Raw genomic sequence first — 12,092 nt, forward strand, 5'->3', positions numbered from 1 at the left:
TTTTAGAAAATTCCCAGAATGTAAGTAAAGCCATCCTGTTATCAGCCACAAGCTTACCTCGGTGTGCTACAGAATTTCTTCAAATCTCACCCAGTGGTTCTTGGCAAATGATGAGCTGAAAACAAATACACATCAAATTCCAACAGTTAAGGGTTACCTTGAGCTTTTCTCCACTTCCTTTAAAATTAAAACATCTCAGAACTTGTTCTGCTAGAATGTAGTATTATTCACACCATCTGTCAACAGGGCAAGAGCATAAGAGTTCTAGCAAGGAACATCTTCTACATAAAAGATGAACTGATTATGGATAAACTCTCATTTTGGGCTGAATTCTAGTCATCTAGTCTAGTGTTAGATCCTTGAATAGAATCTAGAATCGAAATATAAGTGTAGGAACAAGAGAAGAAGAAAACTATGCCAGCTGTTGAACTTAGTGGGCAAACACTTCTGTATTGGCTACACGTCTTTGCCATGTTCAAATACAAGCAGACAGCAAATCCTAAGCAGAGCCACTGTAGTGCTTAAAGATCACAGGTTGTCTTGCTAGATGCAATGACCTTCAACAGGCCAAAGTGTTTATTAAAGTAATTATCACTGCTCTTTTTACAATATTTGCAGCGGTAAACTTAGCACCCACTAGTAGGATGCCAGAGGACACCTGGTAAAGGGTTTACAAGAACTGACATATCACCAATGTGCTGTAGTGACTGTTCAGCTGGAGTTACAGCTCTGAACACACACATGCACATGCACACACTAAAAAGGACCTCTCCAGTTACAAGGGAAACTGACAACTGAGACCTTTTGAAGTTGGTGCAGGTTCATGGGAATGCTGTTTTCCACACACTCCCATCACATCTGTGATAGCTTGCAGCAAGTCAGAGCTACTGCTCCCTGCAAGTCCATGGGGACCTCTTAGTTAAGATGGGTACACTGCTTTTGCTAGTCCGCTTGTCCTTCCACTCCATCTCCATCAGAGATTCCACTGTCATTCAGGCACAGACTCTTAATTGCAGTGCCTAGAAAAAAGCAGTGAAGTGCATGAGGGCATTTGGCCTTTTAGCACTATCTGCAGCTATACAGGAGGATCTGCTTTCTGGATCCAGTGGAAGGGATTCCCCTGAAGCCCGTGGTGAGATGCCAGGCTATTTCCTTGCAGCCCACCTGCAGCCTACGGAAGACCCCAAACTGAAGAAGGCTGCTGCACCCCAAGAAGGCTGTGGTTCTGTGGGAAGCTCATGCTGGAGCAGTCTCTTCTTGAAGTACTGCCAAACAGAGGAGTGACAAATAGAATGTTCCTTTGATGCTTTCCAAGAGGAGAGCCTGAAGGCCAACACCTCAAGGGTGTGTACACTATGGTGGATCCTCTTGAACCCCTATAGAGAAACCTTCTTACTTGACTACTAGTCTGAAATGCCTTTAACCAAAGAATGCAGCATGGGGAATAAACCTGAAGAACTAAAGGTGTGGGTGTTGACACAGGGCCATGTTCTTATTGCAGTTATGGAGATATGGTGGGATGGCACATGTGACTGGAATGCTGTCAGGGACTGCTAGATACTTTTTAAGAAAGACAGGTAAGCAAGGCGAGGCAGTGGAGTTGTTCTTTATGTGGGGGAGCAACTGGAATATATTGAGCTCTGCCTAAGAGGGGAACAAGAAAGAGCTGAAAGTCTGTGGATAAGAACTAAGAGACAGGATAGTGTGAGTGACATTGTGGTGGGTGTTTACTACAGGCAACCTATTAGGAGGAGAAAGCTGATGAGTCCTTTGACTAATGGTGTGAAGGAGCCTCGCAATCACATTCCCTGATTATCATGGAGGACTTCAACAACCCTGACACTTGGTGTATAAACAACACAGTGAGAAGCCTAAGGAGGTTCCTGCAGTGCATTGATTATAGCTTCTTGATAAAGGTGGTGGGTGACCCTACCTGGAGTGGTGCACTGCTGGTCCTTGCATTAACAAAGAAGATTAAGTCAGAGATGTGAAGGTTGGTGGTAGCTTTGGCCACACCAACCATGAGATTGTGGAGATCAGGACGATGTGGAACAGCAGGGTAATAAATAGATTGGCAACCATGCACTTCAGGAGAGCCACTCTTGAACTCTTCAGAGACCTACTTGGAGGAATCTCCTGGGTTAGGGCTCTGGAAGGTAGGGAAGCAGAAGAGAGATGGTTAATATTCAAGCACCACCTCCTCCATTCTCAAGATGGGTGCATGACCATGAGTAAGAAATCAGGAAAGAAAGGAAAGAGTCCTGTGTGGATAAGCAGGGACATTCTGAAAAATAATCAAATAAGAAAATAAGAAAATAAAGTTGACAGTGTGTGGAAAAACAGATTGGCCACATAGGAGGAAAACAGGAACACTGCCAGAATATGCAATGCCAGGGATGCAATGAGGAAGACTAAGGGTTTTGTGGAATTAAATCTGGCAAAAGATAAAAAAAATAAAGGTAAAAAGGGCTTCCTCAAGTACATTAGCAGGAAAAGGAAAAATGTGGGCCTGCTGCTGAATGAGGTGGGTTCCCTGATGGCAAAGGATACAGAATGCCTACAGAATGACTGAATGCCTTCTTTGCTTCCATCTTTGCTAAGGCTAGCCCTCAGGAATCCCAGTCCCTGAAGGCAACAGAGAATGTCTGGACAAAAGAAGACTCTCCTTTAGTCAAGGATAACTGGGTTGGAGATGAGCCATGCTGGAGCAGTTCATGATGAACTGTAGGGAAAGACTCATGTTGGAGAAGTTCATGAAGGACTGTTTCCTATGGGAAGGACTCCACACTGGAGGAGGGAAGAGTGTAAGGAACCCTCCCCTTGAAGAGGAAGAAGGGGCAGAAGCAATGTATGTTGAACTAAATGTAACCTCCATTCCTGTGCCCTTGTGTTGCTGGTGGGGAGAAGGTAGAGAAATCAGGAGCAAAGTTAAGCCAGGAAGAAGGGAGGAGTAGAGAGAAGATCTTTTTAAGATTTCTGTTTATTTTTCATTATCCTGCTCTGATCTGATTGATAACAACTTAAACTGATTTTCTCCCCAAATTGTCTGTTTCACCTGTGACCATAATCGTTGAGTGATTTCTCTGTCCTTGTCTTGACCCATGAGCCTTTCATTACACTTTCTATTTCCCAGCACCTCTGGTGGGGGAGGCCAGCTGGGCTTAGACCACAACAACAGAGAAGGATATGCTCTTTTCAGGTTTAACTACATTTGGGATACTTGAATTCAGCTTCCCTTTTATGACCAGAAGCCCTTTTGTGGCTTACTTAGATCTTTCAGTTATCAAGACATACTGTCTCAACACACAGTAAGCACCTCCCTGCTCTCATGAGTCAGCATAATCCCATGTATAACATCTAACGTGCCCAGTTACCAGGACAGCTCTGTGACTAACCTCTTGTGGAAAATGCAACAATAGCAAAACTGAATTCTTTGTTCCTCAAACACCTGCTTTTACTGTCTGGAAGGAGATTTAGGTATGTCCTGAGCAGCCTCTAAAATCACCCTGGACAGAAGAGAGGCACAGTATATATTTTATTGATGGAGTTACGGCAGTCTTCTGAAGTCTGTTCACTGCATAGCATTTGCTCAGTGAGGAATACTACATGGCATGTTACATCTCAGGGAAAGTAACTCCTTTCAGAAATGCTACCTATTACGGGTACATAACTCTGAAATACATAAAGAGGAGTTTCTCCCTGTCTACCATATCTTTGAAGCAAACGCATGATACAGAGGCCACTAATGCGGCAGATGACATCAAGCTGAGTGGTGCTGTCAATATGGCAGAAGGACAGGATGTCATCCAGAGGGACTTGGACAAGCTGGAGAGGTGGGCCCAAGTGAACCTCATGAGGTTCAACAAGAGCAAGTGGAGGGTTCTGCACCTGGGCCTGAACAATCCTCACTATCAACACAGACTGGGGGATGAGGGGATCAAAATCAGCCTTGCGGAAGAGGACTTGGTGGTGCTGGTAGACAAAAAGCTGGACATAAGCAGTGTGCGCTTGCAGCCCCAAAGGCAAATCACATCCTGGGCTGCATCAAAAGATGTGTGGCCAGCAGATCCAGAGAGGTGATTCTGCCACTTTGCTCTGCTCTGGTGAGACCTCACCTGGAGTACTGCATCCAGGTCTGAAGCCTTCAACACAGGAAGGACATGGACCTCATGGAGAGGGTCCAGAGGAGGGCCATGAAAATGATCCGGGGGTTGGAGCACCTCTGCTGCAAAGACAGGTTGAAGGAGCTGGGATTGTTCAGCCTGAAGAAGAGGCGGCTCCAGGGAGACATGATAGCAGCCTCCCAGTACCTGACAGGGGTCTACAAGAAGGATGGAGAGGGACTGTTTACAAAGGCCTGTAGGGATAGGATGAGGAGCAATGGTTTCAAAGTAGAGAAGAGTAGATTTGGGTTGGATGCTAGGAACAAGAGTAGTGGAACACTAGAACAAGTTGCCCAGGGAGGTGTTTGAGGCCCCATCTCTAGAGATATTCAAAGTGAGGCTCGACAGGGTTCTGGGCAACCTGTCCTAGTTGAGGATAGCCCTGTTTACTGCAGAGGGGGTTGTACTAGACCTTTAGAGGTCCCTTCCAACCCATGTAATTTGATCATTCTATGATTTCAGACATCACAGCTTATTTTGAAATAATTCAATTATCTCATCTAGATGTATGCTTTTGCCAGATCATCTACAAAATCATGAAGTATGCAGCATGCACAAAAACTTTAGACTCCTGTTTCAAACTAGCCCTTACACCTGGTTTCCAGAGCTGATCAAGGGTTAGAATACATCAGCAGACAAAGAACAACTGACAAAAAGCTGGTTTGGTTTTTGTCTCTCTTAAAGACCATTCTGCTGCAGTATGCAAATTCCTTCTCTGTGGAATTAACCCATGTTACAAAAAACACAGAAGGACCTCACCAGATTAATTAAGCCTAATGGATAGCCATATAACTTTCTTTCGTTCAACAAACAGCACATCTAACAAGCCAACATAAAGAAAGCAGTAAACATTCGAAGCCAATCAAACTGCAGTCCAAAGATCTTCTTTAGGAGTGGTAGATAGAAAATAGAATTCACTGGGGAAGATACAAACCAAATCTGTAGAAACACTCCAAAAAAAAAAAAGGCTTTCATTTGTCAAGTAAAATGCGAAGGCAGCATATGTGCAATTAAAAATGGAAACTAAACTCACATGTTTCAATATAGTGGAATGGAAGACTTTTTCTATTTGCACCAGCCTTAGAACAAGATGACTAGAAACAAAATACCCAGATCTCAAAACACTAAAGGCCTTCAGGCATCTTAGAATAGAATAAGAATAGAATAAACCAGGTTGGAAGAGACCTTCAAGATCATCATGTCCAACCCATCAACCAATCCAACCCACCTAATCAACTAAACCATGGCACCAAGCACCCCATCAAGTCTCCTCCTGAACACCTCCAATGATGGTGACTCCACCACCTCCCTGGGCAGCCCATTCCAATGGGCAATCACTCTCTCTGTATAGAACTTCTTCCTAACATCCAACCTAAACCTCCCCTGGCACAGCCTCAGACTGTGACCTCTTGTTCTGGTGCTGGTTGCCTGGGAGAAGAGACCAATCCCTTCCTGGCTACAACCACCCTTCAGGTAGCTGTAGAGAGCAAGAAGGTCACCCCTGAGCCTCCTCTTCTCCAGGCTAAGCAACCCCATCTCCCTCAGCCTCTCCTCTTCTACTGGCTCAATCAAATGCACATTCAGAACACTTGCTCTATCACTATACCGAGTTTCAAAAAGGCCTTTAGCATCTTTGAGACCTCCTCATGTTCACTCACATGGAGAAGATACAACAGCTTATCAGCTGCAACAACACCAGTTTGGCAAAATTGTCTTGCACTTGCAACGGTACACATTTTACTGTGCCTTACTGTAGCAAAGCCATTCAGTATTGTTCAATAAATATTTATTATGGTTAATCTAGAAAAGGAGATAAAATAAGGTCCTGTCCTAAATATAAGAAGAAATCAAAGCACTGTGGACTTCATAGTTACAATTACAAATGTTCATCACTGCTGTATAGAGAGCAAGAACTTAATTGGACTGGTTTGTTGTTTGGGTTTTGGTTTTGTTTTTTTTCTGAGAAATTACTCAGCTAGAATGAATAGATTCACATGAAGGAAAATAAAAGCTCCTATAAGCTCCCACAATAAAAGCTCCTATAAGACACTGAAAGCTTCTAAACAATATAATCTGCATGTATTTTCCTGTTTCTGCCTTCAGATATGCTATTTAAGAAAAGAAAAATAGGAACACTTGCATGAAAAAAGGATCTTTGCATCCAACAGCCTCATCTTCCCCCACTGATTAATCTTTCCTGAAGGCCCAAAACAGGAGCTGCCAATAAAAAGGAAAGCATACAATCAACTTAACTGGGCACAAGAGTGCCTTTAACCTCATAATGAGAAAAAGAGGACTTGCTGTACAAATCCATGAAATGCACCACTGATCTGAACAGAGGCATGTGCTCACTAAGACCATAAATTAAAAACATAAGGCCCCATGCCCCCCCAAAAAAGTTCACAGTCTGCACAGCCAACAAGTGGAAAATGGATGCAGATATGGAGAAAATACATGAACAATGCAGTAAATAATGTCAGGACAAGCAGTTCAAACCATCCAAACTTGTACAACAATACCACCATTAGTCAGCTCCCTACATGAAACAGGAAACACACTACAAAGGATAGAAGTCAAAAGCTCACAAATATTATTAAGGGTCTCAATTTGACCATCGGTACAATAAAAATCGGAGAAGCAAGGAAGGAAAGAAAGAAGCTACACAAAGATGCAGCATCACAGTCCTCCAGCAGGGGGAAGACCAACAAGTCTGGATCTCACTGAGCTATAAAGGTCATAAGTAAACACATCAACAGTTTTTAAACTAACTAATACCATGCTTTAGCCATATCTAACATGTATGCAGATGACATCCTCAACATTGTCAAGATGAGCAGTACATAATTCAGCTCCCACTGTTTACATTTTCGTCTTCCCACAGGACAGACAGCACAAATCATCTCTATTCCCACGTGACGGGACAAACCATCCATATTCAACAGCAAATTCCAGAGCAGTATTTTTAGATATCAAGGCAGGTGCAGACACATGAAAAGCCTCCACGGCATTTACTGTTGACTGCCTAAATATCTTCAGAAACATGGCTTTGCATGCCAAAGAACATTTCTGTTTTATAGCAGCTGTAGCTGTTATGTAATTAAAGATCACAAGTGCAACTGTCTTCTCTTACCAGTCATTATTCTCTGAGCTTCATATGGTTCCATATAGCCAGTGTTTTCCCCTTTTCCCATTCTGTTCAACTCACTTTTGGCATCAAATGGATCCGAGTAGTCATCAGCTATCAATACCTGAAAGATAGAAAAGGAACTGTTACATCTAGTCAGATGTGCATCAAACCAGACAGTAACACCGTACCAGCAAGAAAAACAAGTCTCACACAGCTGCATCCTATAACATCTTCAAAGTACAGTCTTAGTTCAGAGGACAAAACCACAATTGGCACAAATCAGTTACTAAATGGTGCTGAAAAAATGACGGAGAAGTGTGGTCCTGTTAAAAATGTGGAATGCTTTGAGTTGAAAGGAAATGTAAAGGTTGCCTAGTCCAATTCCCCTGCAGTGAGCAGGGAGATCTTTAGCAGGTCTGGCTGCTCAGAACAACATGATCCCATCCAATATGGCCTTGAATGATTCCAGGGACAGCACATTTTCCACTTTTCTAAGCAACATGCTCCAGTGTTTTGGGACCCTCACTGGGAAAAAAAAATAAATTCTTCCTTGGATCTAGTCTAAATCTACCCCTTTTTAGTTTCAAACCATTACCCCCAGTCCTATCCCACCTGGCCCAGCTGAAAAGACTGTTCCCACCTTTCCTATAGGTGTCCCATTAAGTATTGAAAGGCTGCAACAAGGTCTCCCCAGAAACTTCTCCAGGCGGAACAACTCTAAGTCTCTCATCCCTAATATTCAGAAAAGGAAACACACTTGCAGTTGCACTTCACACCCTCTCTTTTTAGATTTATCAGCTACAACAGATAATATTGCTACTTGGTTTGTTTTTCAATTAAATAGTCAAAGGCTATTCTCACTGCATTAATAAGAAGCTTTGCAATTGTAGTTCTTAGTTGAAAAGAAGCAAGATGCACAATGAGCTTCTTTTTCAAACTTAGTTCCTTGCATCCATCTCTGCCCTTCTTTCTCTCAAAAGAACATTATTACATTTATCTGCATTCTGTGAATTTGGACAAAAGGCAGCAAAAAGAAATTGTCAGATAAGCCAGTTTCCTTCCTTCATTAGGAGACTAGAAAAATCGAAGGTTAAAGAAAAAAAAAAAATTCTCACTCCTTTACTCCACACTCCCCTGACCTCTGCAAAATCCTTGTATGCTGTGTAAGTTCCATTTCTTATACAGGCTTTTTAACCAGCTGATTGAACTAACAGGAATAATTTTTCCTTGTTATTGAAGAGATAATGATCATTAATCTCAGTTCCTAGAAGATGGAAAGAGGACCAAGGCAAAGAAAAAAGTCCTCATACGGCAATTATTACAGAGCATAGACACGTAACATAGGATAGGAAAGAGTCTGCAGCAGGCAAAGCAAAGATAGGCTTCAGCATCAGAACCCTCACAAAATCATACAGTAATGCAGGTGCGAAAGCACCATGAAAGATCACCTTTTCTTTTCAACCCCTCATTCAAACCAGGGCAAGGCTGAGTTCAGCCCTGAAAAACCAGAAACAGTAACACTGACAGCAGACTGCTATTTATTGCAACACTTCGATCTTTTCAAGAAGGATCCAAAAGTACATTGACAGCTGCGACACTCAAGCTGCAACTGCTCCTGTATCCGGTTGCCAGCATAACTCACCACACTCAGATAAAGAAGGGACACACAAGTATTTACGGATCTAACACCCACACAAATGACATGGAATAAATTAATATTATATTAGGAAAGGCAGCAATCTCCTTTAAGATATATTATGTGTAAATCTGTACCAAATCAGACTGAGGCTGTAAACACATTCACTACAGTAATCCCTGAAGGGAAAACTTCCCCTAGATTGGATGGTGGGTGCAAACTCCTCCCCTTCAGATAAATAATAGGGGCATAAGCAGTATGGGATTCTGTACATCTCACTCTGTTTTCAATCATGTCTCCTCCCCTAAATGACCATCCCATTAAAAAAACAAACAAACAAACAAAAAAACCCCCCACACTCAAAACAAAACAACAACCAAACAAAACCCCTCAAACAAATCACAAACCCACATTTCAGTGCTCAGGCAGAAACTGCAGAGTGCTCCACATTCTTGGAGCTGTGTATCTGTATTTCCTTATTAAAACTAGCTTTACAGTTCTGAGCTTGCAGAGGGCTCCCCACACGACTGTTACCATTTCCATATGTATTAAAATTTAATAGTTCTCAACCTAAATACAGCAGCTGACCAGTACCAACTTGCTTTTTCTTCTATACTTGCTAACAGCTATAAAATCTCCGCTTCCAGGAAGTACTAAGTTGGGGGGTTTTACTTCAAAATGAAGCCTTCATTCAGAAAGGTTTGAAAACCTCAAATGAGTATGCTTGTTGGTTCTCTTACAACATATCCACTGTAAATGTCTAAACTCCTTTTCACAATCCTATTCAGAAGATTCTTTTCATGCTGTTAGAGATCCCAGCTAGGAAAAGAGTTCCTGCTCTGCAAGTCTTTGTGACATCTCCCTGGAAATTACTTTTTGACCAAGCTCTTCTTCCAAGCCTATATGCAGTATGTCAGTCAGAGAAAGCCTTTTATTGAATGACAAGGCTCTGAGTACAAAAGCATTCTAGTCATGGTACACATAATAAACAAAACATTTGTTTCACACCAGAGGGTATGAATTCCTTACATCCTTTCATGTCATCCTTAGAAAGCACATGCTTTCCAAACTTACCTGCAAGTTTTGTTCACAAGCCTATGAGTATCCCAGGTACATCCCCTACATGTGCAATGGGGCTCTGCAGTCATGATCTCAACCACCTCTCTGCCATGTGGGGAAGATCCAAGGTGAGAGCAAAATGCTGTTACCTCATGTAGGAACAGACCTTTCTATGTTGCTTCCATGTTCACCAGGGTTCACTGGTGTTGTAGACAGGGATAACTGTGGCTGGTTGGTTGCTTTCCAACAAGCTTTCAGCCACTGTCCAGCAAACTAGTCTCAATCAGCCATTTCCTTTCTTTGGTCCAGAGGACAAGGCTAGCACAGATTTCAGCTCGGGGCCTGAATGCAGTACTTATCCCACATCTTGGGCTATGGCAAATGGCTAAACTTGTTCAAATGGTCTCAAAATGGATCTTTCATGTTAATGACTGACAAACACAGGACATGAAAGAGAAGAGAATGGATGTGATCCATCATCTAGAAATGCAGCTGTCCCAGAAAACTTAACTAGTCAGGCCTCCCAGGATCTAATGTTGTACCTGCCACATCTGCCTTAGAGCCAGGCAGAGGAATAGCAACATGCTGAAGTTTTGTAATGTGGGAATCCACACACAGGGCCTGACTTTTGGAGTGGGACACATAAATTTGCCTCTCCTCTGCCAAATCAGAAAGATCCCTGATGATGAAACCTGGACAAAGCTCAGCCTGCATGCAGAAGGACTGCTAAGTTTGGCCTAGATTTGTACTTGTGGTGCAGCTGGAAGTCCTGTTATCTTTACCCATATATTACGCCAGTTGTGTCAGAATGAGCTAGTTCCTACAGCTCTGAATATTGTATCTTTTATGGGTTACAAAAGTCTGTAAGACACGCTATGTCACAGAATAGGGTCACTGTAGAGTTCTTGTTACTTGTCCATAGACATGGATGTGAAGGCTTTGATGGCATGTGTTGGATGGATACAATCTCTTGTAATACAATACACACACACAAACACACACAAAGACACACCCAAGCCAGAATTTAATAACAGCATGTTAAGACCTATTTGTTACATTAGAACAGTCCTAATGCTAACAGTTTGCTTCTGAATTTAAGTTAAATGTGTAAAAAAAATGTAATACAGATCTCTTTCCTTATCTGAGCAGTTTTGAAGGAAAGGCTTCTGATAATATCTGTACACTGCTAAGCATTAGTAACAAAGCTGGATTTATGGTGGCCCAGCTGTTTAAACAGAATTGTGTGATGCTGTTTTAGCTGTGCTTAGCGTCCAGTATGTCTGTGTTCACATGCAGACTTAACTAACACAGCTCCTGCACACATCCACCCTGAAAATTCTAGAGAATCAAGCACAATTCATTCCTTCTTGCTGATCAGCACCAGTATTCAGCCCTGCTTTAGTGTTCTCACAAATAATTCTTTTCTATTGACTCAGCCAGCCATGTCCAACTGTGTACGTATGCACATATGCATCTGAACAATGCCTATTCATTCTTTCATGCTTTTGCAGATGAAGGGATGCTTGTATATTTTAGAGACTAAGGCAGACTAACTTCAGTTATCTACGACACAGATTCATTTACAAAATGGGGAAAAACACTCCAGCTTGACAGAGCTGTACTCGGATCTTGCACTGCCGTCCTTACAGGAATATTACCAAAATATAAGTCTGTCAGTAACACTCAGGCTCCAGGGCAGTTTTTTAACATCAGAGTTACATTAGGAATTAGCTTCTATGAGATCTCTGAAAAAATTTAACCACTCTTCTGCTCAAAGCAGGAGTTGGAACAGATTGTTCAGGGGTTTGCCCATACTAGTTTTGAAACTCTACAAAGAGAGGTGGTCCACAACTTTTCTCAGCACTATGCATGTTTATGTATATAAAATAACGTGTAATAATACAAAAATATAGTTATTGTTACATGTTGTTTTATATATGTGTGTTTATACTTTTTGTAAGGTCAGCTTGTTCACAGATGCAAATTTAACTTTGACAAAGAATGCTCCAGGATCTTCATATGTGACACAGCAACCCACAGATATCCCAAGAGCATGAACTTCATCCACAGCATGCAGCTTTCTTTTTTGTCGCCATGAAATTGTCAG

General features: G+C 42.1%; 1 protein-coding gene across 1 annotated transcript in view; it reads right to left on the minus strand.

Moving 5' to 3' along the window:
- Window positions 1-12,092, minus strand: part of SHB (SH2 domain containing adaptor protein B) — a 68,393-nt gene that overhangs the window by 49,662 nt on the left and 6,639 nt on the right. The window contains exon 2 of the mRNA XM_009898293.2: window positions 7,294-7,411. Coding sequence (XP_009896595.1) covers window positions 7,294-7,411 — 118 coding nt within the window. The remainder of the gene's footprint in view (window positions 1-7,293; window positions 7,412-12,092) is intronic.

This window comes from Dryobates pubescens, chromosome Z (assembly GCF_014839835.1).
Source record: "Dryobates pubescens isolate bDryPub1 chromosome Z, bDryPub1.pri, whole genome shotgun sequence".
Lineage (NCBI taxonomy): Eukaryota > Metazoa > Chordata > Aves > Piciformes > Picidae > Dryobates > Dryobates pubescens.